Genomic DNA, 25732 nt, shown 5'->3' with positions numbered 1-25732 from the left:
TTAACTATTACAAAGCTATAGTAATTAAAAGAGTATGGTACTGGCATGAAAACAGACAATATAGCCTAATGGAACAGAATAGAGGGCCCAGAAATAAGCCCACACATAAATAGTTACCTCATCTATGGCAAGGGTACCAAGAATATACAATGGAGAAAACAGTCTCTTCAGTAGATGGCACTCAGAAAACTGGACATCCACATGCAAAAGAATGAAGCTGGACTACTATCTTATACCATACACACAAGTTAACTCAGAATGGATCAAAGACTTTATTGCAAAACCTAAAACTATAAAATCCTAGAAGAAAACATAGGTAAAAATCTCCCTAATGTTCATCTCGGCAATGAGTTTTTCGATTTACACTGAAAAGCACAGGCAACAAAAACAAAAACAAGTTAGGACGACATCACTAAAATGCTTCAGCACAGCAAAAAACAATCCACAAAGTGAAAAGGCAGGCTATGGAAGGGGAGAAAATATTTGTGAACAATTATCTGATAAGGGGTTAATATTTAAAGCACATAAGGAACATTTTTTCTACAATTCAACAGCAAAAAACTAATGACCCAATTTAAAAATGGGCAAAGAACCTGAATAGACATTTTTACAAAGAAAATATACAGATGGATAACAGGCACATGAAAACATGCTCAATGTCACAAATCACCAGGAAAATGCAAATCAAATTCACGAGATACTACCTCACACTGGTAGGGTGGTTTTTATCAAAAAGACAAGAGATAACAAATGTCAGCAAGAGTATAGAGAGAAGAGAACCCTGTTCACTGTTGGTGAGACTGTAAATTTAGCCATTATGGGAAAATAGTATAGAGGTTTCTAAAAAAAATTACAAATAGAGCTAGTAGTATCATCCAGCAATATTACTGATGGATATGTATCTAAAACAAATGAAATTAGTGTCTCAAAGAGATATCTATATTCTCATGTCATTCCAGCATTACTCATAATGGCCAAGATATGGAAACAACCTAAGTGTTCATTGACAGATGAATCGATAAGGAAAATTTGGTATACATATAGAGTGGAATATTATTCAACTATAAAAAAGAAGTAAATCCTGATATTTGCAACAATGTGGATGAACCTTGAAGACATTACACTAAATGAAAGAAGCCAGACAGTGAAAGACAAGTACCATATGATATCACTTGTATGTGAAATCCTAAAAAGTTAAACTCAGAATCAGATTATAGAATGTGGTTGTTAGGGGCTGGGACAGGGCAAAATGAGAGAGGAAGGTCAAAGAGTATAAACTTCTAGTTATAAGATGCATAAGTTCTGGGCATCTAACATACAGCATGGTGACTATATTTAATAATATTGTATCATTTACTTGAAATTTGCTAAGAGTAAAAATCTTAAATGTTCTCATCACACCAAAATAAATAAATAAATAAATAAATAAATAAAACTATATGAGGCAATAATGAGCTTGATTATGGTAATCATTTCACTATATATATGTATATATAACCATCATGTTTTATCTTAAATATATGTAATTTTTATTTGTTGATTACACCTCAATAAAGCAAAATAAATTAGATAATACAATTTCTGCAGCAATAAGCCTGGGGGAATTTAACTGCTTAGGAAATCTAGCATGTTTGATTAAAGTCTGGTGTTAATGAGCCCCAAATCACCCGCTAAATTCCTTTGAAGTTCAGCTCCTTTTTTCATAGATGGAAATTCAGTTACTTGAACACAATAGATCCTATTTCTGCTTCCATTAAACTTCTCTGGGTACAGACAATTGAGTCACAATTGGGCTGGAATCTGGGTAAGGCAATGTAAACCATCATTTTTTAAAACCCAGCAAAAAATACACCCTACTATGGATATATTAATGATACTTTTACCTAAGTGAAGCGTAGTGGGGGCATAAGCAGTGTTGAGTGTCACACAGTAGCACAGAATGTGTTTAGAAATATATGTTGAAATAAAGCAAAACTTGGAAGCTTTAATTCATTAAGAATCTTAATTCCCTAATGTCTTGGTTCACTTTGTCACTTCAATTTTTATGCTGTTCAGATAAAACATAGCCATATTCTCCAAAATTTAAATTGAAAACATCCTCTATAACTCTAGTTATGTTATTGTCATGGTATCCATCAGGAGTATTAAAGAGAGAAGCTTACTTAATCTAATAGCTAGTTACATGTCACCCTGCATCTTCACACCTGCAACTCTGAGAATCTCCAGTAGTCAGTCCTCTTTGTGTATTTCTGTAATTATCTTTCCTAGACCCTTTGCTGTGGAAAAGTTTATACATCCAGTCAGAAAATTGTATGAGTTAGAGATAAGAAAACAAAAGTGAGATTTCTTTATTTCGTGTGTTGCATCATAAAAATCTCTTACTAACTGGATGTTTTATCAAAGTCTGCAGAGTAGCTTAGTTAATCAAACTACCTGAATGATAAAGTCTTTGTTTTTTCCTATTTATTTATGCAGAGACTACTCAGTTTCCTTAGACAAAGTGAATATAAAGGAAATTTCACTTTTTTTCCCCTCTCATAACTGCTTAAATTTTGGAAAGAGATAGATACTCATTAATTTTAGTTAATTAATCAATTTATTTATTTATCCCCCAAATGCACTGAACACTTTGTTCCTGGTGTGCTTTGTTAGGTGCCAGATTATAATGAGCAAATGTAGACAAGACTCCTGCCTACATGGGGTTTACACTCTAGAGGGAGTGATAGAAACTAAACAGAGTCAAAGATATAAATGTGAAGTCATATGTTACTATTAAGGCTGACAACTTTAAAAAAAAATTCCTTTTTGAACTTTTCACGTAAGCTTGACTTTCAGGCTTTTCATGGTTGGAATTCTGTTACTTAAGTGGATAATCACTCATTTCTTAGATGTCTGAAATTCTTACATATTTAGAGATAAGAAAAGACTAACAAGGAGAAAATGGAAAGAAAAGAGTTAGAAAAAAATAGCCTTTTTGAACTTTTCACGTAAGCCTGACTTTCAGGCTTTTCATAGTTGGAATTCTGTTACTTAAGTGGATAATCACTCATTTCTTTTAACATGAGTATTTTTTTTTATTTTTATTTATTTATGATAGTCACACACAGAGAGAGAGAGAGAGGCAGAGACACAGGCAGAGGGAGAAGCAGGCTCCATGCACAGAGAACCCGATGTGGGATTCAATCCCGGGTCTCCAGGATCGCGCCCTGGGCCAAAGGCAGGCGCTAACCCGCTGCGCCACCCAGGGAACCCTGCTGCCCTTGCAAAGTCCAGTATCTTAGTGTAATGGGCATAACCCTAGCTTGTTTCATCCAGTTTCTCATAGATTAGCTAACATTTTAAAAAATATTTTATTTATTTATTCATGAGAGACAGAGAAAGAGAGGCAGAAACATAGGCAGAGGGAGAAGCAGGCTCCCCAAAATGAGCCTGATGTGGGACTCAATCCCAGACCCCAGGATCATGCCCTAGGCCAAGATAGATGCTCAACCTCTGAGCCACCCAGGTGTCCCGATTAGCTAACATTTTATACATTAATCTTTTTTAGTAGTGGTTTAAAAGACAACAGTTTTGGTAATTTTCACGGTTAAAAATCCTTTGAAAACTTTTAAAAACTTTACTATTTTTTTTAAAAACTTAGTAAAAACGAATTTACCAAGAAATTGTGAGGCTTAGTTTTATTTTTGTATTGTAGTTCTTATGTTATCATCCATCTTTTGAGAATTTGAAAAGTAATAAAATTTGAATATGGTGGATATATAGTACTTATATTTGGTCCTGACAGATGTAATGATAGTGTAGAATGTGGATTAAATAAGAGTATAACAATTGTAAAATGATTTTAACTAGCTAATGGAAACCAAATAGTCTTGAAAAGGGAGGCTGAAATTATCTTTATTATTATTTTTTTTAATGTTCAGCTTTGGAAAATTTTATGCCTGAGTTAATGAATGCTATATGTGTTAGGATACCTTTTTCATTACATTTTAATTACCATAAGAATTCAGGGAACTGATACATGACTATTTCACTTTAGGATGTGATATATTTTATTTGAATGCTATAATCAAAATAACTAAAATGTTGGGCATGCCTCTTCTTTTAATTCTCTCCCTTACTCTGTGAGACAGGTGTTATTTTCTTCATTTTATTAATTTAGAAAATAGTAATGTAGCTAGTAACTAGCAGCTTCAAGATTAGAACTCAGCTCTCTCTTGACTCCAAAATCAATGATTTTTCTCCTATACTATACTGCAGTGAGCTGTTTTTAATGTTTATATTAGAAAGGATAGAAAGTTTGAAACTTAACAAAATATGGATAATTAATAATGAAACAAAAGACTACTTATTTTTAAAAAGTTAATAGGACAGGTAAATAGACTAAGATACAAGGGATGTGTACAACAAAATCTAACCACATTTCTATATATTCACAATAAAGTTTTAAAAATAGAATTAATAAGAAAATCCCTGTGTCACATCAGAGATTAAAAAGTTTAAAAAATTTAAATTTAAAAAATTAAAAAGTTTAAAAAGATTAAAAAAGATTACAGATTCTCTGCACATTAAATGAATAATAATAATTTTTTTAAAAAAAACTTTGTACCAAAGAATTTTTGACAATATAGATGAAATGGACTAATTTCTTAAAAGATGTAAATTACCAAAATTGTCTCAAGAAGAAAGCAAAACCTGAATAGTTCAGTTCTGTGTTACTAAAGAAATCGAATTCTTTTTTTTTTTTTTTTTTTTTAAGAAATCGAATTCTTAATTAAAAATCTTCTGACCCGAAAATATCAGGCACAAACATTTAAGAAGCAAAAAATAGACATCCTACAGAAACTTTCCTAGAAAATGGAAAAGATGGGAATGTTATTTATCTTTTCTATGAAGACAGCATGTCCTGGGTAACAAAGATATACAAATGTATTTCAATATAAGAAAACTACCCATTAGTATCCCTCATGAATACAGACACAGAAATCTTTAAGAAAATATTATTGAATTGAATTTTGCTGTATGTTTTACTCTCTTTGTAAAGTTTATGCCCCTTGAATTTTCTCTTTGCAACTGCAAGCAGTTAGTCATGGCATTTTTCTCATCTAAAACATTTCTCTTCCTAAGAGACGTCTGGTGCCAGGTGGGGGAAAATATTTTTGTTGTTGTTGGTTTTGTTTTGCTCTTGTGTTATATTTTTTTCTTAACTCTGATGCATATATTTTGCTTTTGCCCTTCTCCCATTTTCTCCTTTACATTTATCTTTGTCATAACCACCATAAAAAAAGAGGTTCATTTTCTTATTCCAGTTGTCAGCTATTCATTTGAATGAACACAAACCCATAAAATATAATATTTATTACAAATTACAGTATAACATGAAATGTAAAATGCTTGGAAAAACTTACACAGTGACTTAACATCATTCTTTTTGTGGTGATAAGAGTAATCTGTAGTAGTACACTTTAAGGAGAAACTCATAGAAAACACTTAACGTGGTACTCTGATGTATTCAATTTTTACACTGTAATAAACAAATGACTTGGACTTGCCTTTCATAATATCTATTATTTAGGGTAATATATACTGCTAGATGAGCAATTTTCAAACATGCTAAGCTTTGTTTTTACCTAATTATCATTGATTAAAAAAAACTTCTTGGAAAAGTATATAATTTAACACAACAATTACAATCTACTTTAAAGACTAGTAAAATTATGCTGCTTGTATTTATTTTAAAATATATACATGTTTTTCGGTCCCAGGTTTTAGCACACAAACAAAAGAGAATAAGAAAGAAAAGATATATATTTTTGTTATCTAGGATGGTTATAGCAGAATACAAGACCTTTGTAGTGCCTTTTTTTTCACATGCAAAAAAGTTTTTAAATCTTTGATCAGAAAATTGGAAAGCATGTCAGACAGAGTTCATTGGAAAATATTTTTATAGAAGATTGTCCTTTTGAAGTAGTACAGAAAGATTACATTAGAATAATTTTATCATAATATAGATGTAATTCACATAAGACTTATTCATTTCCCCTTTGTTGTTTGCAATTATATTTATGGTTTTAAAAAATAACATTATCCTCCATCATAGTGTTATCTGACATTTTAGTAGTTTTTATGACTCATTGCATGAAATGACATAATAAAGAGCAAAATTTCCCTGTCTTGTGTATTTCTCTTTGGTATTTATAATGATTAATATTGTAAATATTATCATGGTGCTATCTCATTTGTTTTCTGTGATAGAGAGTAAAGTCAACTATGAGCATCTAGGAGGAAGAAAGTTAATCATTCATATTTTGGAACGATTGATAGAAACGTTGGCTAATTGCATTCCTTCAAATGTGTTATTAGAAGTATCTATAAAATTAGTTCACATATTACAGAACAGTATTTCTAAGGCCATATATATAATTTGAATTAAAATGATAAACAGAGATGGGGTGGAATGAACTATAACAAAATTTTCATTCATGAGCACTTTATGATAGTTAAGAATGTAACTGGTGAACTGTTAAATAAGAAGTTGTATTTGATAGGCATCTAGGTCAGAGTTGACGGAATGCCTTGTCATGAAGAAGAATTGAACAAATTGCTTTTATCAGTTTTAGTCACCTTTGATCCAAGTGAAAGAAAAAGAGAGCTGATTCTTGTGAATTTTATCTATGCAGGTTAAAGGCTTTGGACACATCTTGAAATTATGTACCATGGAATTGTAGAATCTTTAAATTAGACAGGACTTTATATATCATCTGATCTAATCTCTGCTTACAAATCAGGAATGTGAGAGCCCAAGAGTTAAGGGATGTTCAACCATTACATAGCTGGTGAGAGAGAAAGCCAAGACTGAAATCTAGGTTTCTCAATATTTAGTCTAATGGCATTTCCCCCCACTATGGACTTTCTGGAGGAAAAAAGTATATATGTGTATATATATTAGTAAATATTTTTATTTTCTCTTTTTCAGCTGCTATATTATGGATACAAACAATAAAACAGGGTATATAATAATTCAATTTTTTTCTCTAAGGAAATATAGTTAAATAAGTATATCCATAAAACAACCAACAAGGGTACTTTATAGATTATTTGTTAACTTATTGTATAGTTCTCTTTAATTACTGTCAATTGAATATATAAGTCCAAATTACTTGAACTAGAGAAAACATTATTTCCTTTGTTAATTTTTAGTATTTTTTCTTTTTAACGTTATAATAATATTAATAACATAAATCATCAAATAATAAGTCAAGAAGAGAGAGCAGAGCCAAGATCCAGCTATATATTCCTACTGGTTCAATATAGAACTGCATTTAAATTATTTATAGTTGGTTTATAAGGGACAGACAAATATTTGGTGATGATGAATAAAAACTTTATTGGCAAGCATTTTGATGTCTTAATTTCTCTAGTGATTTTTTTTTCTGATGTTCAATGTCACAACATCCCTATAGCAACAAAGCATCATTATTTAAATCACTAGTAGTGTAATGTTATTATCATACATAATTGGCAGAGACTATTTTTAATAGTGAATCAAGAAAATTTGGTTCAGAAAAGTAGCAGACAGTCCTTTAGTAAAAATGGAGTTTCTGACACATAGGAAATTACCCAAACTATTTTATGCAATTAAAGTTTCATTTTACAAGTAAGGATAGGGCATAGAGGGAGCACATAATCCTCATCTTTGATAGCTTTTAAAGGCAGAAAATCGATAGATTGAGGTTGAATATGAGAGGCATAATATGAAAAATAAAGGAGAATGGTTAATCCACTATGAATAAAAACTGAAGAGAGATCATTTCTACTCTAGTTAAAATAAGTATTAGGGCCAATAGTATTTAGTCTAACGAAAAGTAGAGTAGAGAAGTTAACTAATATCTTTTTAGTTAATGAAAAGATAGAAGTTAACAGTACACTTTACATTTGATTGTAAAACCAACCAAGGAGTAGCTCTTATATGCAGAAAGTAGGAAAATAAAAACTTTATTGATTTTACAATCCTTTCTGTGGGTCCCTAGAACTTATATATATAAGCACATGGAATAGCAACATGGCTGGGAAAACCTTGTGTAGGACCAGGAAATGCATTGTTTTACTAACAGCAGGGGCCATATGGGATATCTCTAATAGGAACTGGGATCTTTTGACTCAGTGTTTTGCTACCCAAGAGACATGATTAGATTGCCCCTGGACTCAGTTTTTAAGCAAGATCCGACTGGGACCTTTCAGTTTGATTTAAAAGAAAAGACTATTTTGTGGTATAATTTTGGCTAAAAAATGACAAGGAGAAACTGACAATTCTGAATAGGCAGTTATTACAGTTTAACTGTAACCCGTGGGGTCAACAGTGCTTCCTCTTTGGCCAAATGTGAACATTTGAAATAAATTTTGTTAAATTTATTCCTGGTTCAGTTCTCCAATGTGAGGTGAGTTGTGATCATCCTCTAACCTTTATTTACTGAGCTCTCATATAATGATGGTGATTAAGTATAATGACCTTACCTTATATCTGTAATAGTACTTAATAGTGTTCAGAGCACTGGGGAAAAACAGATTTTTTAATTCTTAAACTTGCGAGGTAGGCAGCATAAATTGGACATTTTTCTCCTATTATTCTGAAAATTAATAAATGGAAAAACCAGCACCATTTTCTAGGATTTTTTGGCATGCACCCCAGTGCTTTTTTAGTTTCACTTTGTTGCCTCTCTAAATCCCACTATATTGAAAAATAACAATAATAAAGAACACTTATCTTCTGGAGATATTTCAGAGATCATTTTATATTCCATCTATTTAATTTTATTAAATAGTAGATATTATAGGCTTTAATGCTTTTAGTTTTTATTGTTATTGAAGTACAGTTGACACACAATGTTACATTAGTTTCAAGTGTATGGCTTTAATGTTTTTAAATATGCTCATCTTCCCTATAGGGAAAAGTCCTTCTGGCCATATATCCAACTGAAAATTCTCCCAATATTAACTGTCACTTCTACAAACTTTGGAGATCTCATCTTTGTTCTTATTCCTCTAATCCATTCATCTCCCTATAATATTTTGTTTAGAAATCAGTCTCTTTACTGTTGCTGGCATCAAAGAAAATTTAATGGTAACAAAATTAAGAATAATGGGGATAGGAAATCAGGCGAATGAGACTAAATGAGTAAACATGGAGAGGAAACAATGCATTGGCTAAGGGAACAGACTTTGGAACCAAACTCCCAGAATCAAATCTCAGCTCTGACACTTATAAGTTACATGACCAGGGGCAGGTTATTGCCCAAGAAATTGTTACTCAATTTTCTCATCTCTAAATGGGATGATATTAGTTCTACCTTATAGGATAAATTTTTTTTCTTATAGGATAAATTTAACAATGCTCATAGTTATATGTATGCATGTACAAATGCACACACACACACAAGTATATGTGTGGATATACACATATACAATATGTATATATATATATAAATATGAGAGTCCTTAATTTTTTATTTTCACTAAAATAAAATAATAAACCCGGCATTCCCAAAATTGAAAATCTCAGTGATATTTTGCATATCTTAAAATAGTAACTATCACTTATGATTCCCTTACCATATTGTGCTCACTATAAATTTAAAGACTCTTCCTTTCCTAAAGGCTTAGTGAGACTTTGAGAATTCATTTTGCATTATTGTAAATAATATGAATATCAAGGGCCATTTTATTCTGTGTCTGGTCTCCAACCTGCTATTTAGAGTCACTGTGATTTTATTGTTCCCATAGTATCCACTAGAATATGAATTCTGTGAAGGTAGGGATGCATCTCTCTTGTTTGCTATTGTATACTCAGTCACCTAGTGTAGTTCTTGATGCATAACAGGGGAATAAATAAATGATTGCCTTTTGTTTTTATCTTTCCCTTCATTTCTGTCAATTTCTCTTTACACCAAAGTGCTGTTCTCCAAGGACTGTATTTACTCTTTCTCTTTTTGTTCCCAATAATTTCTCCATTTTTTTCTCTGTCATATGCTTTATAGCCTTTCTATTTATCAACCTTTTTATTATAAGATGATAGATAGGATGGACTACTTACATTTCAGTATTCCTTGAAATCCAATTCAGAGCAGTAATGTATCCAGATAAAAGATTACAAACTTAGTAATCCATTCTCGTTATATGTAACCATTGTCCAAGTTTGGACACCATTATGTGGGACATATGGGAAGACTGCTTCAAGTAGAGACAGACGGATGATGCTCTTTGCTCCTTCCATTTCATCTTCTCCCCTCAGAGCTCTGGTAGCCATTTTTCTCCCTGGAGTAATATGTGACTTTGAAGTGAAAAGATAGGTTCCACGTCTGGCTGGAGAGGAAGATGGGAAGGAGCTGGGTTCCTCTCTAGTGTTGAATCAACACTCTGATGATAGCCTTGCTGATTTCTCTTCTTTGTGGAAAGAGATAAAACTTACATTTCTTTTGGGTTTTCAGTGTATTTGAGAATACCCAAGTAGAACTTTTTCTTTCAGGCTTATGGCCTAACTAAGTAAAATTAAATGATTGCAAAATAAATAAATGCTGAAAGATTTATTTTATTTAATGTATGGAGCTAATACATTTTACAAAATATTTTACAAAAGTTATCATGATATTAATACTCAAGTACTCTTTTTGTTAATTTATTTAAATTTCTATAAGCATTGTTGAAAAGGGATATATTTTTCCTAAAGTTGTCTAGCTAATAAGCTCTATGTAACAGGGATGTTGACTGTCGGTCTATTCACTATTTATTTAAATAGTTGAGAATTATTAACAATTGTTTTATATATAATGTTACAAATTGAACAATCATCATTTTCTCTTGCAGCAATAAACATACAATTACAACTGAATGATAGAATTTGAACATTTAATACACAGGGAATTTTACTTAAAGTTATTTTTGGAATACTTACCTATATTTGAGAGTGACTATTCAGATATTAATAATACATCTTAATGATATGTATGCCAGTTATCCATTTATTTCCTCTCACCCTCAAACTCACTCTGATGCAGCAAAAACACATGGTGCAGTAAAAGGATGGAGTCAAATTCCTTTAAGCATTTCTCCTTTTCAGTGATATGATGCTAAATGTTCTCAGTAGAGGGTCCTGAAGGACAAAGGGACTCTCCTGCTCTTTCTGGCCACCACATGCTGAGTCAGCAGTATGGGGGGAAAAGTCAAATGATTATATGCTACTGCAGGCATCCGTCTAGAATGCACAGACCCCTGCAACCTTGCAGCCCTTGTCCTGGTGATTACTTTTCTGTAACCCTCTCAACATGGATACCACACTCTTATTTTCTCTTGCTCACACTGTCACCCCTATTCCTGCTTGCTCACCCTATGTTTGTTTCCCATGGTCCTTATGCCATGGCCCTTCTGACATGGATGCTCTGCATTCCAGGCCCCCTGATGTACCAGGGCCCCTGTTCCCTCTGTATTTTCGTGTGCCCAGTCCCTTGCCTCTGGTTAGTCTACACCCCTGTTTCTACTCCTTCTGCATGTCTGCATGCTGCCTATTGGTAGTAGCTCACATACATATTGTACGCTTCAAGCCCTCTGCAGCGTCAGAACCCTGATTCCCTATACATGCTCACATGTCTGGCTGTGTTCACTTACGTCCCACCTGTACCTCCTGTGCAGCCCCCTCCGGCCCTTCATAGGGGTGCTTCCTTCTTGCTCACCAACTATAGACAAGCTCTGGGCTGCAAAACCCAGAATACTTTGTCACTCAGTAGGTTTCAAAAGTTTGAAACCCAACCTGAGGAAAGAGGGCCCCCTTTCCATATTTGTCCTTTCTTGGGCATTCTCCCTTAGCCCTAGAGCAAAATACAGAGTTTTCTTCTATCCTGGTTATAGCTCTTTTATCATAGTTAATAATTCTTTATATTATACTTTCTCTGTTTAAACTACTGTGTACTTTCAATCACTCCTGAACGGCTTGACATCGATATAGCATGCTTTGTTCCCCCTAACACTTGTGATGCCAGCAGGATCTGATGGTAATGGCCATGATCACAAGTACCAGAAATAATGCCCACATGCAATATATTTATTTTTCCAAAGTTGAATAACAGAATTTATCTTGGTACCCAAATCTAAAACTTAATTTTAGGGCACTCCTACTGTTAGCATTCAGTGTCTCCTGAACTCCATCCAAACTTGTACATACAAGTGCCTATTAAACATTTCTACTTGGACAGTTAACAGACCCCTCAAAAACAAATTGAAATACAAACAAAAAAAAAATAGTATTGCCCAAGACCAAACGCCTGACTCATCCCACTCTTACCTCTTGCACCCTAATCTTTAATTGCCTTTCCAATCTCACGAATAGCAGTTCCATTTTCATGTTTCTTGGACTAGAACTTTATCCTTGATTCTTCTGGTACTCTCATTTCCAAATCCAATCCACCAGCAAATATTATTGGCTTCATCTTCAAAATATATCCAAATCCCAACAACTTTTCATCTCCTCTAATGCTAACACTTTGGTCCAAACTGCTATCTTAGCTGGATCTTTGCAGGAATTTCCTAAGTAATCTTGCTTCTTCTCTTGCCCATACCATCTATTCTCATGTTACTCCTCTGTTTAGAATCTCTAATAGCCTCCAGTATTAATTAGAATTAAAAAAAAGTTCTTGGGATGCCTGGGTGGTGCAGCAGTTGAATATCTGACTCTTGGTTTTGGATCGGGTTGTGGTTTCATGGTGGTAGGATGGAGCCTTGTGAGAGATTCCATACTCAGCGCAGAGTCTGCTTGAAATTCTCTTCCTCTCCCTCTGCTGCTCTTGCTTGTGATTTCTCTCTCTCAGATGAATAAATCTTTAAAAAACAAAAACAAGGGGCACCTAGGTGGTTTAGTGGTTGAGCATCTGCCTTTGGCTGAGACATGATCCCGGGGTCCTGGGATCGAGTCCTGTATCAGGCTCCCAATAGGGAGCCTGCTTCTCCCTCTGCCTATGTCTCTGCCCCTCCCTGTGTGTCTCTCATGAATAAAGAAATAAAATCTTAAAAACAAAACAAAACAAAAATCCTTATCACAGCCCTTAAGGAGCTCTACACTCTAGCCCCCTTCTGCCTCCCTTAACTCATCTCTCTTTCTTGCTGACTTAGGTTCTAGGCACATGGCAGGTGTTTGAACTTACCAAGTGAGCTCCATCCTCCATCCTATATTCCTCCCAACACCCACATCACTTACTTCTTCACCTCCTTTTAATCTTTGTTCAGATCTCAACTTAAAGTCTTCCTTGACAACCCATACTTAGTACTCACAGTCTCCTTCACCTTATTTTACCTGTGATAACTTTTTTCATGTCACAAATTTAATATTTATATGTTCATTGCTTATTATTAGTTTGCTACTCCAGAACATCAGTTCTATAATGGCAACAATTTATCTAGTTAGTTCACTGTCATAGGCTAGCACCTAAAATGGTGCCTGGCATGTGTAGATGCTTAGTAATTATTTATTTGTTGAACAAATGAACCAATGAAATAATTAATGAATAAGTTGGTTTCCTATAATAGTACATTCAAACCTCAGTATTACTTTTATGGTGTAATATTAAATTCCACTTTACAGAGGAAAACTGGAGCACAAAAAATTTAATTTTTTTCTCATTGCAATAATAAGTAAACAGCTAATAAATAATAAATAATAATAAATAGTAATAAATGGTGGAGACATTTGAATTCAAGCTTATTTTTAACCAAAGTCCATACATGATTTTCATGTCATTTCTCAGAATTTCTAATATGAATACAAATGGATATGATCAAATGTTTTATTAGGTCTATTTTATTCTAGTTAGGGTACCAATTGTTAGAATATCAAAATTTGCACCTAATAATTACAGACAATCTGGTATTATTTTTTTTTTTTTTACTTTTACTATGTAACAAAGTACCCTAAAGTTGGGTGGCAACTCTTTATAGCTAGGATTGACAGGGCTAGCTAGGATTGACAAGGAAGCTCAACTAATCTTGGTTGGGGTTGTTTGTCTGGCAGTCAGGTGATTACTGATTTGATCTAGATTAGCCATTGTTGGGGCAACTGGGGCAACTTAGATGTGCTTCCTGTGGCTCTCATTCTCCAGCAGGTTGATCTAGGCATGTTCTGTCATTGGCAAAGGTGGAAGAGAGTAAGCCTCATTGCGTACACCCACTCATCTCAAGCATTTGTTTGCAATATGTCTTTAAAATTATCATTGTTTTAGCAAGTCATTTGTATATGTCTGGAATCAAAGGGGTTGCTTCTATATTTTCCCTTCATTATTTTTTATTTTCTCTTCTCACCATCTTTTCTTAACCTCTGTTAAATTTCAGTTATTTTTTGTTTCCTCTAAAATACCAATTTTCTATAAAAAGGTCAAATTAAACTAGCTCTTTTGTGGATGTATTATAATATGGAATAATTATGTAAATCCATCTCCTAATTTTGTAGACAAAGCAGATTTTTTGGGAGAAAATTGCTTCAAAAATTATAATTTTATAAATATTAAAATGAATAACAAACTACATGGAAACAAATTCTGTAAGATTCGTTTCCTTTTGTAATTAAGTAGAGCAAATACTGTGAAATTCTAACTCTAAAAGAAGCTACAGCTTAATGGAACATGATGTCATGTTTATTAGAGATATTCAGAATCTTCTAAAATTATTTTCTACCAAGTAAATTATTGAGAATAAATGATAAAAAAAAAAAGGAAGGGAAAATAAAATCAAACCTTGATTGGTTCATTGTACTCCTTTGTGGTATTTTAATAGGTTAAAAAATGGAAAAACTTGGGATCCCTGTGTGGCTCAGTGGTTTAGTGCCTGCCTTTGGCCCAGGGCGTGATCCTGGAGTCCCAGGATCGAGGAGCCTGCTTCTCCCTCTGCCTGTGTCTCTACCTCTCTCTCTCTCTCTCTCTGTCTCTCATGAATAAAAAAATAAAATCTTTAAAAAAATGGAAAAACTTATGAAAAGAATGCATTGTACTTGGTGTTTAATCAAAATTTTAAGAGAAGAAAAAGGCAAACATAATTGGTAATGGAATAAACACTTTAAAGCCTCTTTCTCAGATTATCAACAGTTTCATTTACTTTTAAGTCTTAAAATCACTGAGCTTCTAAATTTGAGGCCAAAAGAAAATTTTGTGTGTCCAAAAATGTATTAGTTACTCATGTTGAATTTTTGAGTTTTCAGATGTGATAGTAAGATATTTTTCATACTGTTAAAATACTCACTTTTATGGTTATTTTGAATTTATCAAAATTTAATAAATATTAAGTGACTGTGTAATACTTATTTGAAAAAATTACAATGTGTGATAAAATTGAACATTGGCCTATGATAACTAAAATTAAATATGAAAGAACTAATTAGAAGAGATAGAAGGATCAGATGTTGGCAGCCATAATTTAACATGTTATTTAGGATGACATTGACTTTATTTGTTTAATAAAAATAAGTACCAAAAGAAAATTTATTTGATAGTTGTTTTTCTTATAAAAGCAAGTATGAACATTCTCCTGAAGATATAATTCGTTAATTTTAAAATAACAATTGGTTCACTTTGATAATAATTTTTTTAATTCAACAAATTCTATATTGGATGGGAAAATTAAAATCATCAAATGTTCTATTAGTTGTCATACTAAAGCTTATAAATAGACAATAGCCTTATAAGTGAAGTAGAAATCGTATTCTGCATATAGAAAATGTAGGATTATTTTATAAATCTCTGTATACTCATTAGTAAGATTTTTATTTTTGAATAATATTGAGGAATAAAAACAAAAGTAATTTTGTATTTGTGATTTCCTATTTTATTTAAAATTCAATTACTTTATTTTAAATGTTTAATATAAATCTTTGTGAGTGGTATTACTTTCTCATATTTAACTGCTACCGCATCTTAGACTGTTAATTTTGGAAGCATATGACCTATTTAAAAGAAATCTTTCCATCTTTACCAGTTACTGTTTATAATGATTAAGCAAGAACAGAATGACAGGAAGAAACGAACATATAATGGACAGTGAATCCTTGGAGGAAAGTGGGTAGGAGGAAAGTCTTGGAGGAAAGTCTCCTATATTTTGTTATAAATTTTGCATTTTGTTTTGTAAAGAGGCCATATAGTCTATGAAGCCAACCTACATTTGAATCCTTTTAAAATATCCAATTAAATGTATTGAGCTATTTGAAGGTGAACGTCAGGAAACTTTATAAGCATTCTAAAACTGCCAGTTTCATATTTTTTAACAACTGACAATTTATTAAAAAGATTGATTTAAGCTTCTGAATGGTGACTTCAACCTCAACTCCTGCCTTGGTAAAATCTAACAGTCTCAGAAGGACTGTGCAGATCAGTGAGTCACTTGTGGATCCTCATTTGAAAATAATCCCAAGTCTTAGAACCCTCACCACAAGGAGTTTTTCTTGTGATTCTCAGAGTCTTGGTAGTCATCTGAACTGGTCCTTTCATTTTGAGATTCTTTTCTTTTGAGCCTCTGATCAAGTCAGCACATACCTTTCTGAAAGATTTTACGTTGGGGCTGGTGAGAGTAATTCTAATTGGGTGAATCGCCACCTTTCATTCCACGGGTGTCTTCTCAGTGTCTAAAAGCCATGGCTGTGGCTGGCTTCCTGACTTATTTGTTCCTCCACAAAAGAGAACAGCAGTGGGTCAGGAGCAGGAGCAGGGCATCCAAGGCTATACTGTAGCTGTGACTGTGTCTTCATCCAAGAGCACCAAATTCATTTTTGACCACCTATGCAAGTAGCAAATTCTTGTACAGTGCTGAAATGGATTTCCCTAAGGCTCCCAGTTTTTGGTCCTAATTTGACCCAGTAAGAATAGCTCAGACCAGAGCACCTGGGTGACTTAGTGGGTTAAGCCTCTGCCTTTGGCTTAGGTGGTTATCCCGGGATGGAGCCCACATTGGGTTCCCTGCTCAGCAGGGAATCTGCTTCTCCCTGGCCCCTCCCCCGGTTCATGCTTGTGTTCTTTCTCTCTGAAAAAAATAAAAGAATATTCAGACCAGTTCTAATACTTTCATATTTGACCACTCATTAAATATCTAGAGGGCTACAATATCCCTCTACATTCGTTTCAATAAATGGAACATCTCAGTGTCTTCAACTATTCCTAAAACGAGGTAGTCTCAAAATTTTTAATTATTCAGGTTGCCTGACACTATTAGTTAACTTTCTCTAGGCTTTGTTGTGGTAAGGACAAATCTATAATTTTAGTAGTTAAAACAATAAATGTTTATTTCTCACACAATAGGTCAGCTGTGTTCTTTTCCATATATGAAGTTCTCCATATAACTTTATTTTAGAACTTTGGGTGAAGGAGCAGTCTCTAAGTTATGCCAATCTTTTCTCAGAGGAAAAGGTGTAAAATTTGCTCAGATGTGGCCATGGCATGTTTCTTTTTTTTTTTTATTAAAGATTTTATTTATTCATGAGAGACACAGAGAGAGGCAGAGACATAGGCAGAGGGAAAAGCAGAATCCCTGCAGGAAGTCTGTTGCAAGACTTGATCCCAGGGCCCCAGGATCACAACCTGAACCAACGGCAGATGCTCAACCACTGAGCCACCCAAGTGCCCCATGGCATGTATCTTCTATTCATATTTTATACATATATTTTACTTTATTTTTTCTTTCTTTCTTTCTTTCTTTCTTTCTTTCTTTCTTTCTTTCTTTCTTTCTTTCTTCTTTCTTTCTTTCTTTCTTTCTTTCTTTCTTTCTTTCTTTCTTTCTTTCTTTCTTTCTTTTAGCTAAATGAAGTCACACATCCAAATGTAATTTAGATGGGATAGGAAAATTTGAATCTCTCACTGAGTTGTACTCCAAGTCACATAGCAAAGGGCAAGTATCTACAAGCTTCTTACAGGAAGGACAACAAACAATAAATAATAATAATACGATCTTGAACAGTGTCAACATGTCCTGTCTTTCTCGGTATGCCATTTAAAGTGAAGTACTCAAGATTAGACAGTATACCAGAGTGTTCTGTGCAGTTTTCAATAGTCTTATTGTTGTTCTAGATGCTACATTATTAATTCAGTCCAAGATTGCAATATCTGTTTAGCAATCATACTGAATAGACTTCTGTTATTTATTGATCATGGCTAGTCCTCATGACTATTCTAAAAACTTCCTGGGCTATGTAATATGTGATTACATGTTAGCTATATTCTCCATACTTACTCATTTGAACACAAGCATAGGATGAAATCTGAGAATTATAACAGAGTATCAGCACTCAAAGTAATAAAACTAATTTGGAGACTGTGACAAGGGCTTGTATAGTCTTGGTATGTGGAGGATAGGGGATATATTTAAATGATCATTTACCACGTATCATCTACCACTGCTTGGTCTGGATGTAGCTTACCTTTCCGGTTTACCAAGATTATTTTGGGTACTAATTCTCTCCTCCAACGTATTCTCTATCTTTCTAGCCTTGTCTCCTTTAACCTACCAAAAAATTATTTACAGTTTATTTGCTCTGTACTAGGCCACTGTGCTCAATATAGCAGATCAGTAGTATGCAAAGTTCATCCAGCCTAGTGTTTCTTGTAGTCTGAAAGGGGGAGATCATCAGCTGTTTATACAAATAATTTATAATTGCAAATTTAAGTAAATGCTACTAAGTGAAGTATACTGTTAGGGTGTATAAAAGCAGGTCTGTTCCGGTATTCAGATTAGGGAGGGCCACTGCCAGAGAAGTACCAATTGAGCTGAGGTCTATAAAAGTTTACTCTGTGTGTATGTGTGCTATATGTTGTGGAAGTTGGGTTTGAAGGTTATCCCAGGCAGAGATACCACTATATTCTATGACTCTGAACATAGCACAAAGAATTGATAAAAGGGAAATGTGGCTAAAAGGACGAGTAAGGAAAGGTAGTGGGTAGTATAAAACAAGGGTGGATAAGTGGGCTCGGGCCAAATCATGTAGGCCTTGCACATCATTTTAAAAATGTTTAAAACTCAATTATTATGCAGTGAAAAATGTGACTTTCATATCATCATCTAAGTTAATAATAAAAACTTGTTGAACACAGTTTCAAGAAATCAACAGAAACATCCATACTGATTGATGCTGATAATTGATAGTGACATTTGCATAATATCTTATGTAGTACATTCCCTGTCCTGGTTAGGTTGGTCTTGGGTTCACATCATGGGCCTGGAGGTTGAAGAGGGAGTGCCTCTTTCTAGAATGCTAAAAATAACTGTGTTAGGGGAAACAAGACCCTGAAATGAATCTTGAGTCTGAGTTCAATAAGTTGTAAGAGCAAATATCAAATGAGCTTAAAGAAATATTCACTCCTCGGGAATTAAAAAACAAACAAAAAAGCAACTACTGAGGTCAGAGTAAGGGATGAATGTTGAATGTAACCTGACTTCGTCTAAGTAATTGCCTGGAATAACATGCTTTTTTCTGGATTGATTCTTATGATAGATACAGTTGTAGTATATAGAGTAGCCAAATGTGAAGTAAGTATATTCAGATTAAAAAAAATCTACTTTTTGTATGTTGATACAATGAAAGACATTATTAAATACCATGATAGAGTCTAGATAGACTATATTTGTGGCTCACTGTTCCACAGATTAGCAAATTGAAGAGCACTGATTTGTTGTTTGAAGAATTTACCATCTTCCAATTAGAAAAAAAAAAATTGGAATTGCTTTAAACCATTTCCTCTTCCTCCAACTCTTGCATTCTTTCCATTAACTCATAAATCACAGTAATGCTCCCATAATCTACATTTCAAGTTGCCTTACTTTCTTGTGCCAGTAAACTTCGAATTTCTTAAATTTGGATTTCCAAGCATATAGGTGCTTTATCATTTGGATTTCCTTTTTATTTATTTAAATTTTTAAATGTATTTTTTAATTGAAGTTTGATTTGCCAACACATAGTATAACACCCAGTGCTCATCCCATCAAGTGCCCTCCTCAGTGCCCATCGCCCAGTCACCCCATCGTCCCGTCAAATGCCCTCCTCAGTGCCCATCGCCCAGTCACCCCATCCTCCCACCTGCCTCCCCTTCGACTACCCCTTGTTCGTTTCCCAGAGTTAGGAGCCTCTCATGTTTTGTCACCCTCTCTAATTTTTCCTACTCATTTTCCCTCCTTTCCCCTGTAATCCCTTTCACTACTTCTTTTATTCCCCATATAAGTGAAACCATATAATTATTGTCCTTCTCCAGTTGACTTACCTTACTCAACATAATACCTTCCAGTTCCATCCAAATCAAAGCAAATGGTGGGTATTTGTCCTTTCTAATGGCTGAATAATATACATTGTATGTGTGTGTGTGTATATATATATATATATACCACATCTTCTTTATCCATTCATCTGTTGATGGACATTGTGGCTCCTTCCACAGTTTGGCTCTTGTGGACATTGGTGCTATAAACACTGGGGTGCAGGTGTCCCAGCATTTCACTGCATCTGTATCTTTGGGGCGAATACCCATTACTGCAATTGCTGGGTCGTAGGGTAGCTCTATTTTTAACTCTTCGAGGAACGTCCACACAGTTTTCCAGAGTAGCTGTACCAGTTCACATTCCCACCAACAGTGCAAGAAGGTTCCCCTTTCTCCACATCCTAACATTTGTTGTTTCCTGTCTTGTTAATTTTCCCCATTCTCACTGGTGTGAGGTGGTATCTCATTGTGATTTTGATTTGTATTTCCCTGATGGCAATGGAACAGAATAGAAAACCCAGAAATGAGCCCTCAAGTCTATGGTCAACTAATATTCAACAAAACAAGAAAGAATATCCACTGGAAAACGGACAATTTCTTCAATAAATGGTGCTGGGAAAATTGGACAGCCACGTGCAGAAGAATGAAACTAGACCATTCTCTTACACCATACACAAAGATAAACTCAAAATAGTTGAAAGATCTAAATGTGAGACAATCCATTAAAATCCTAGAGGAGAACACAGGCAACACCCTTTTAGAACTTGGCCACGCAACTTTTGCAAGATACATCTATGAAGGCAAGGGAAAGAAACAAAAGCAAAAATGAACTATTGGGACTTAATCAAGATAAAAAGCTTCTGCACAGCAAAAGAAACAGTCAACAAAACTAAAAGAATGGAAGAAGATATTTGCAAATGACATATCAGATAAAAGGCTTGTATCCAAGATCTACAAAGAACTTATTAAACTCAACAGCAAAGAAACAATCCAATCATGAAATGGGCAAAAGACATGAACAGAACTCTCACAGAGGAAGACATACGCATGGCCAACAAGCACTTTGTGGAGGCCGAGAAAATTAAGGCCATTCCACCTCAAGTTTAGCATTAGCACAAGTACAACCATCTTATAGGCCCATGTGAATAAGAGCTGAACTTTACAGGAAAAACTGCAAAATGTCCTTGACAGGGAATTCTATATCAGAAAGACAACAGAGCTCAGAATGCCCTCGGCAGAGAATCCCATATCAGATCTTAAGAAACTCCCCCCACTCTTTCCCCCATATTGGAATGGAAAAATTCCTCCACCCCTTCTGAAAATTCCCTAGACCAGCCCATAAAAAAACCCCACTGTAATCCACTTTAGGGTCCAAGCCCCTGCACTACTGTGTAGAGTATACTTGGACCCAAGCTCGAGCTTGTAAATAAACCCTCGTGCTTTTGCATCGGTGTTGGCTCCTTGGTGGTTTCTCGGATACTAATCTTGGGCACAACACACTTGAGATAATATTTGTTTAAATTTATTTATGTATTAATTTTAGAGAAGGAGAGGTGGGGAGAAGGGTAGAGGAAGAGGGAAAGTCTTAAGCATTCTCTATGCTGACGGTAGAGTCTGATGTGGGGCTTGATTTTTTGACGCTGAGATCACAACCTGAGCTGAAACCAAGAGTGGGATGCTTAGCCAACTGCACCACCCAGGTACCCCTACCATTTTGATTTTTATTTCCCTTATTATCAACTTTTTCTTGCCCTTTTCAAATTAACTGAAATATACCAGGCTGAGATAAGAAAGCTACCTTAGTGTTGGAGCCATCTTACTGGAGAGGGCTCCGCTACCAGTTCTGATACATTATCAATAAATTGCTTGTTGTAAATAGTGTGTTTATCTTATGTAAATATTTTTTATTTTTTTAAATTATAAATGTAACTTAAAACATATTTAGAAGGTATAATTTTAGAAGGCAATTTCAAGCTTAGCCATCTTGATTTAGTTCTTTTGGATAGAGTGACTATCTAAAAGGGCTTCGAGGGATCCCTGGGTGGCGCAGCGGTTTGGCGCCTGCCTTTGGCCCAGGGCGTGATCCTGGAGACCCGGGATCGAATCCCATATCAGGCTCCCGATGCATGGAGCCTGCTTCTCCCTCTGCCTGTGTCTCTGCCTCTCTCTCTCTCTCTCTGACTATCATAAGTAAATAAATAAAAAAAAAATTAAAAAAAAAAAAAAAAAAGAAAAAAAAAAAAAAACCTTAAAAAAAAAAAAAAAAATAAAAGGGCTTCGAGAATGAAAGGGACTTTTTTTGTAAGCATCTACATGGAATACTTTATTTTTGTTTTATATTTTTAAAATTTTAACCCCAGTGTAGTTAACATTTAGTGTCATATTAGTTTCAGATGTATAATAGAGTAATTTAACAATTCCATATATTACTTAGTACTCATCACTACAAGAGTACTCCTTTGTTGCCATCACCTATTTCACCATTCCTCCTACTCACCTCTTGTCTGGTAACCCTCTGTTTATTCTCCATAGTTAACACTCTATATTTTGGGTTGTCTCTTGATTTTTATCTTTGTTCATTTGTTTCTTAAGTTCTACATATGAGTAGAATCATATAGTGTTTGTCTTTCTCTGACTGGCTTATTTTGCATAGCATTATACTCTGTAGATCTATCCATGTCAGTATAAATGACAGGATTTCATTCTTTTTTATGGCTGATTAATATTCCATTGTATACCACTTCTTATTTATCCATTCATCTATTGATGTACACTTGGTTTGCTTTCATAATCGGGCTATTATAAATAATGCTGCAATAAACATAAGTGTACTTATATCTTTTCAAATTGGTGTTTTCATATCCTTTAGGTAAATACCCAGTAGTGGAATTACTCAATAGTATGGTAATTCTATTTTTAATTTTTTGAAGAAACCTCATACTGTTTTCCATATTGGCTACACCAGTTTGCATTCCCACCAACAGTGCATGAGGGTTCCTTTTCTCCACATCCTCACCAACACTTGTGTCTTGAGTTTTTCACTGTAGCCATTCTGACAGATATGAGGTAATAATCTCATTGCAGTTTTGATTTGTATTTCCATGATAATGAGTGATGTTGAGCATCTTTTTTATGTGCTTGTTGGCCATAAGTATGTCATATGATACCCTTTATCAGATATGTCATTTGCAAATATCTTCTCCCATTTAGTATGTTGGCTTTTAGTTTTGTTTTTGTTTTCTTTGCTGTGCAGAAGCTTCTCATTTTGATGTAGTCCCAATAGTTTATTTTTATTTCCCTTGTCCCAAGAGACATATCTAGAAAAACATTGCTACAGTGATGCCAGAGACATTACTGCCTGTGTTCTCTTCTAGGATATTTATGGATTCAGGTCTCATTTTTGAGTTTATGTTTTGAATATGGTATAAGAAGGTCTTCCAGTGTCATTCTTTTGCATGTAGCTGTCCAGTTTTCTCAATACTATTTGTTGAAGAGGTTCTCTTTTTCCCATTGCATATTCTTGCCTTTTCATTGAAGATTAATTGACCATATAATTTGGGTTTATTTCTGGGCTTTCTATCCTACTGTGCCAGTACTGTACTATTTTTATTATTACAGATTTGTAATATAACTTGAAGTCTGGAATTGTTATGCCTCCAGATTTGTTTTTCTTTTCCAAGTTTGCTTTGGCTATTTTGAGTCTTTTGTGGTTCCATACAAATTTTAGTTTATTCTAGTTCTGTGATGAATGCTGATGGTATTTTGATAAGGATTACATTAAATATGTAGATTTCGTTGTGTCATATAGACATTTTAACAATATTTGTTTTTCCAAATCTATGAGCATGGAATATCTTTCCATTTGTTTGTGTCATCTTCAAATTTTCATCAGTGTTTTATAGTTTTTAGAGTATAAGTCTTTCATATCTATAGTTAAATTTATTCCTACTTATTTTATTATTTTTGGTGCAGTTGTAAATGGGATCATGTTCTTAATTTCTTTTTCTGCTGTCTTATTTTTAGTGTATAGAAATGTAACAGATTTCTGTATATTAATTTTATATCCTGTGACAAAAGGCATAAGATATGATATTCCTGGTCAAATTGGAACATTTGGTCAACCATTTATAGCTTCTATATTTGTCCTTAGTTACATGACATCTCATAAAGCTTCTGCCTGAAATCCAGTAAACCATGTAATAGAAATATGTAGAATTAATTGACATTAAAATATACTTAAAAACTTTATTTTAAAATCCTTGACGTTGGATTTATGTCATTCTTTATTTTACAGAATTTTAGCCTATCTTTGTATGTAAAAGAATAGTCTCTTGCCCTTTTAAAATCCAAAATCCAAGACTCAGGTAATTTAAAGGAAGCATGTTTAAATTTACCACTTACCATCTATACAAGTAATTAACAGTATATAGATAACTACATGCATGCCTTTATTTTATTCTTGGGCTAAAGGGCTCTTATTATTTTCTAATATTAAGATTTTTGTCCCATTTTCCTTTTAGAAAATATTATATAGATTATTATATTTATAGTTAGGTCCTCTGAGAGTTAGAATTAAGAGAACATTAGCAAGATTTAATCAGGATGCTTTGAATGTGAGAGAAAGGAAATTATTAACATTTATGCAAAAGCTGGAATGCATTCTTCTCTTTTAGCCATATGATTTTAGGAATAATATCTTTTCAGAATCTAATGATAGCTAAGGAAATAAAAATATTTCACAAGCAATTGAGTTTTGAATGACTTGTTCTGGTGTGTTTTGTTTCGTCTTTGGGTACTTTTTGTTTTCATTTCAGAATACTTCAAATATATATTTGGTCTTGTATTTAATATAAAATATTTTTCAAATAAGAGAGAGTACCTTTGATTTTCTTTAACATTGCTATTGTAATATAAGATTTCCTTTCCATATTTTTTCTCCCTCAGGCATTTTAGCTACATGCTCCTCACAATTGAATTAAGTGTTCACATCTGTTAATGGTGTGCAAATCTGTAAGGCAAATGAGATTCTTTTTTTAAGGAGAAAGCTTCCTATTAGGCCAAAAGCTGTCATTCTTTTACCTGTCCCCATTCACATTCTCCTGTCCCTCCCTGTTATCAGTCTCTATTTATATGGGCAGAATAGGTCTGAACCTGATGTTCCTATAAAGATTGGTCACTAGGGAACAGCACAGAATGTGTCTTATCTCAAAAGACAAATGTGTTAATCCTACTCTATTAAGTAGAAAGATAAATCTGACAGAATAAAAAAATGCAAAATGAGTCATTTTGCTTATGTAGGGTTAAAAGATCTTTGGAAATATATAAATTTCCAATATAAACATACATATATATTTATATATTTAAGAATTTTTAAAAAGGAATGAAATTCTGTAACCCTTAAAAAGGGTTGTTAGACACTAGCTGTGCTGAATACAGGTTTAAATGGCTTTGAAACCTCCAAAGCTTCTGCAGAGCAG

The 25732-nt window shown here is 33.8% G+C and overlaps 1 protein-coding gene across 40 annotated transcripts in view; it reads left to right on the top strand.

The window, feature by feature from the left end:
* STPG2 (sperm tail PG-rich repeat containing 2) overlaps nt 1-25732 on the top strand; it is a 533064-nt gene that overhangs the window by 248675 nt on the left and 258657 nt on the right. Inside the window, exon 13 of one of the 40 annotated variants that reach the window (XR_004811243.2) lies at nt 960-978. The exons of 38 other annotated variants lie outside the window; for them this stretch is intronic. Coding sequence is in view for 1 of the 2 variants with exons in the window: in XM_025424046.3 (XP_025279831.1) it covers nt 960-1078 (119 nt within the window). In the remaining variant the exon portion in view is untranslated. Of the gene's footprint in view, nt 1-959; nt 1399-25732 lie in introns of those variants that run through there. One more of the 40 variants, XM_025424046.3, reaches the window with a different exon arrangement.

The sequence above is a fragment of the Canis lupus genome, chromosome 32 (assembly GCF_003254725.2).
Source record: "Canis lupus dingo isolate Sandy chromosome 32, ASM325472v2, whole genome shotgun sequence".
Lineage (NCBI taxonomy): Eukaryota > Metazoa > Chordata > Mammalia > Carnivora > Canidae > Canis > Canis lupus.
Note: the sequence above shows the minus strand (reverse complement) of the source record. Positions and strands in the feature narration are given on the sequence as shown.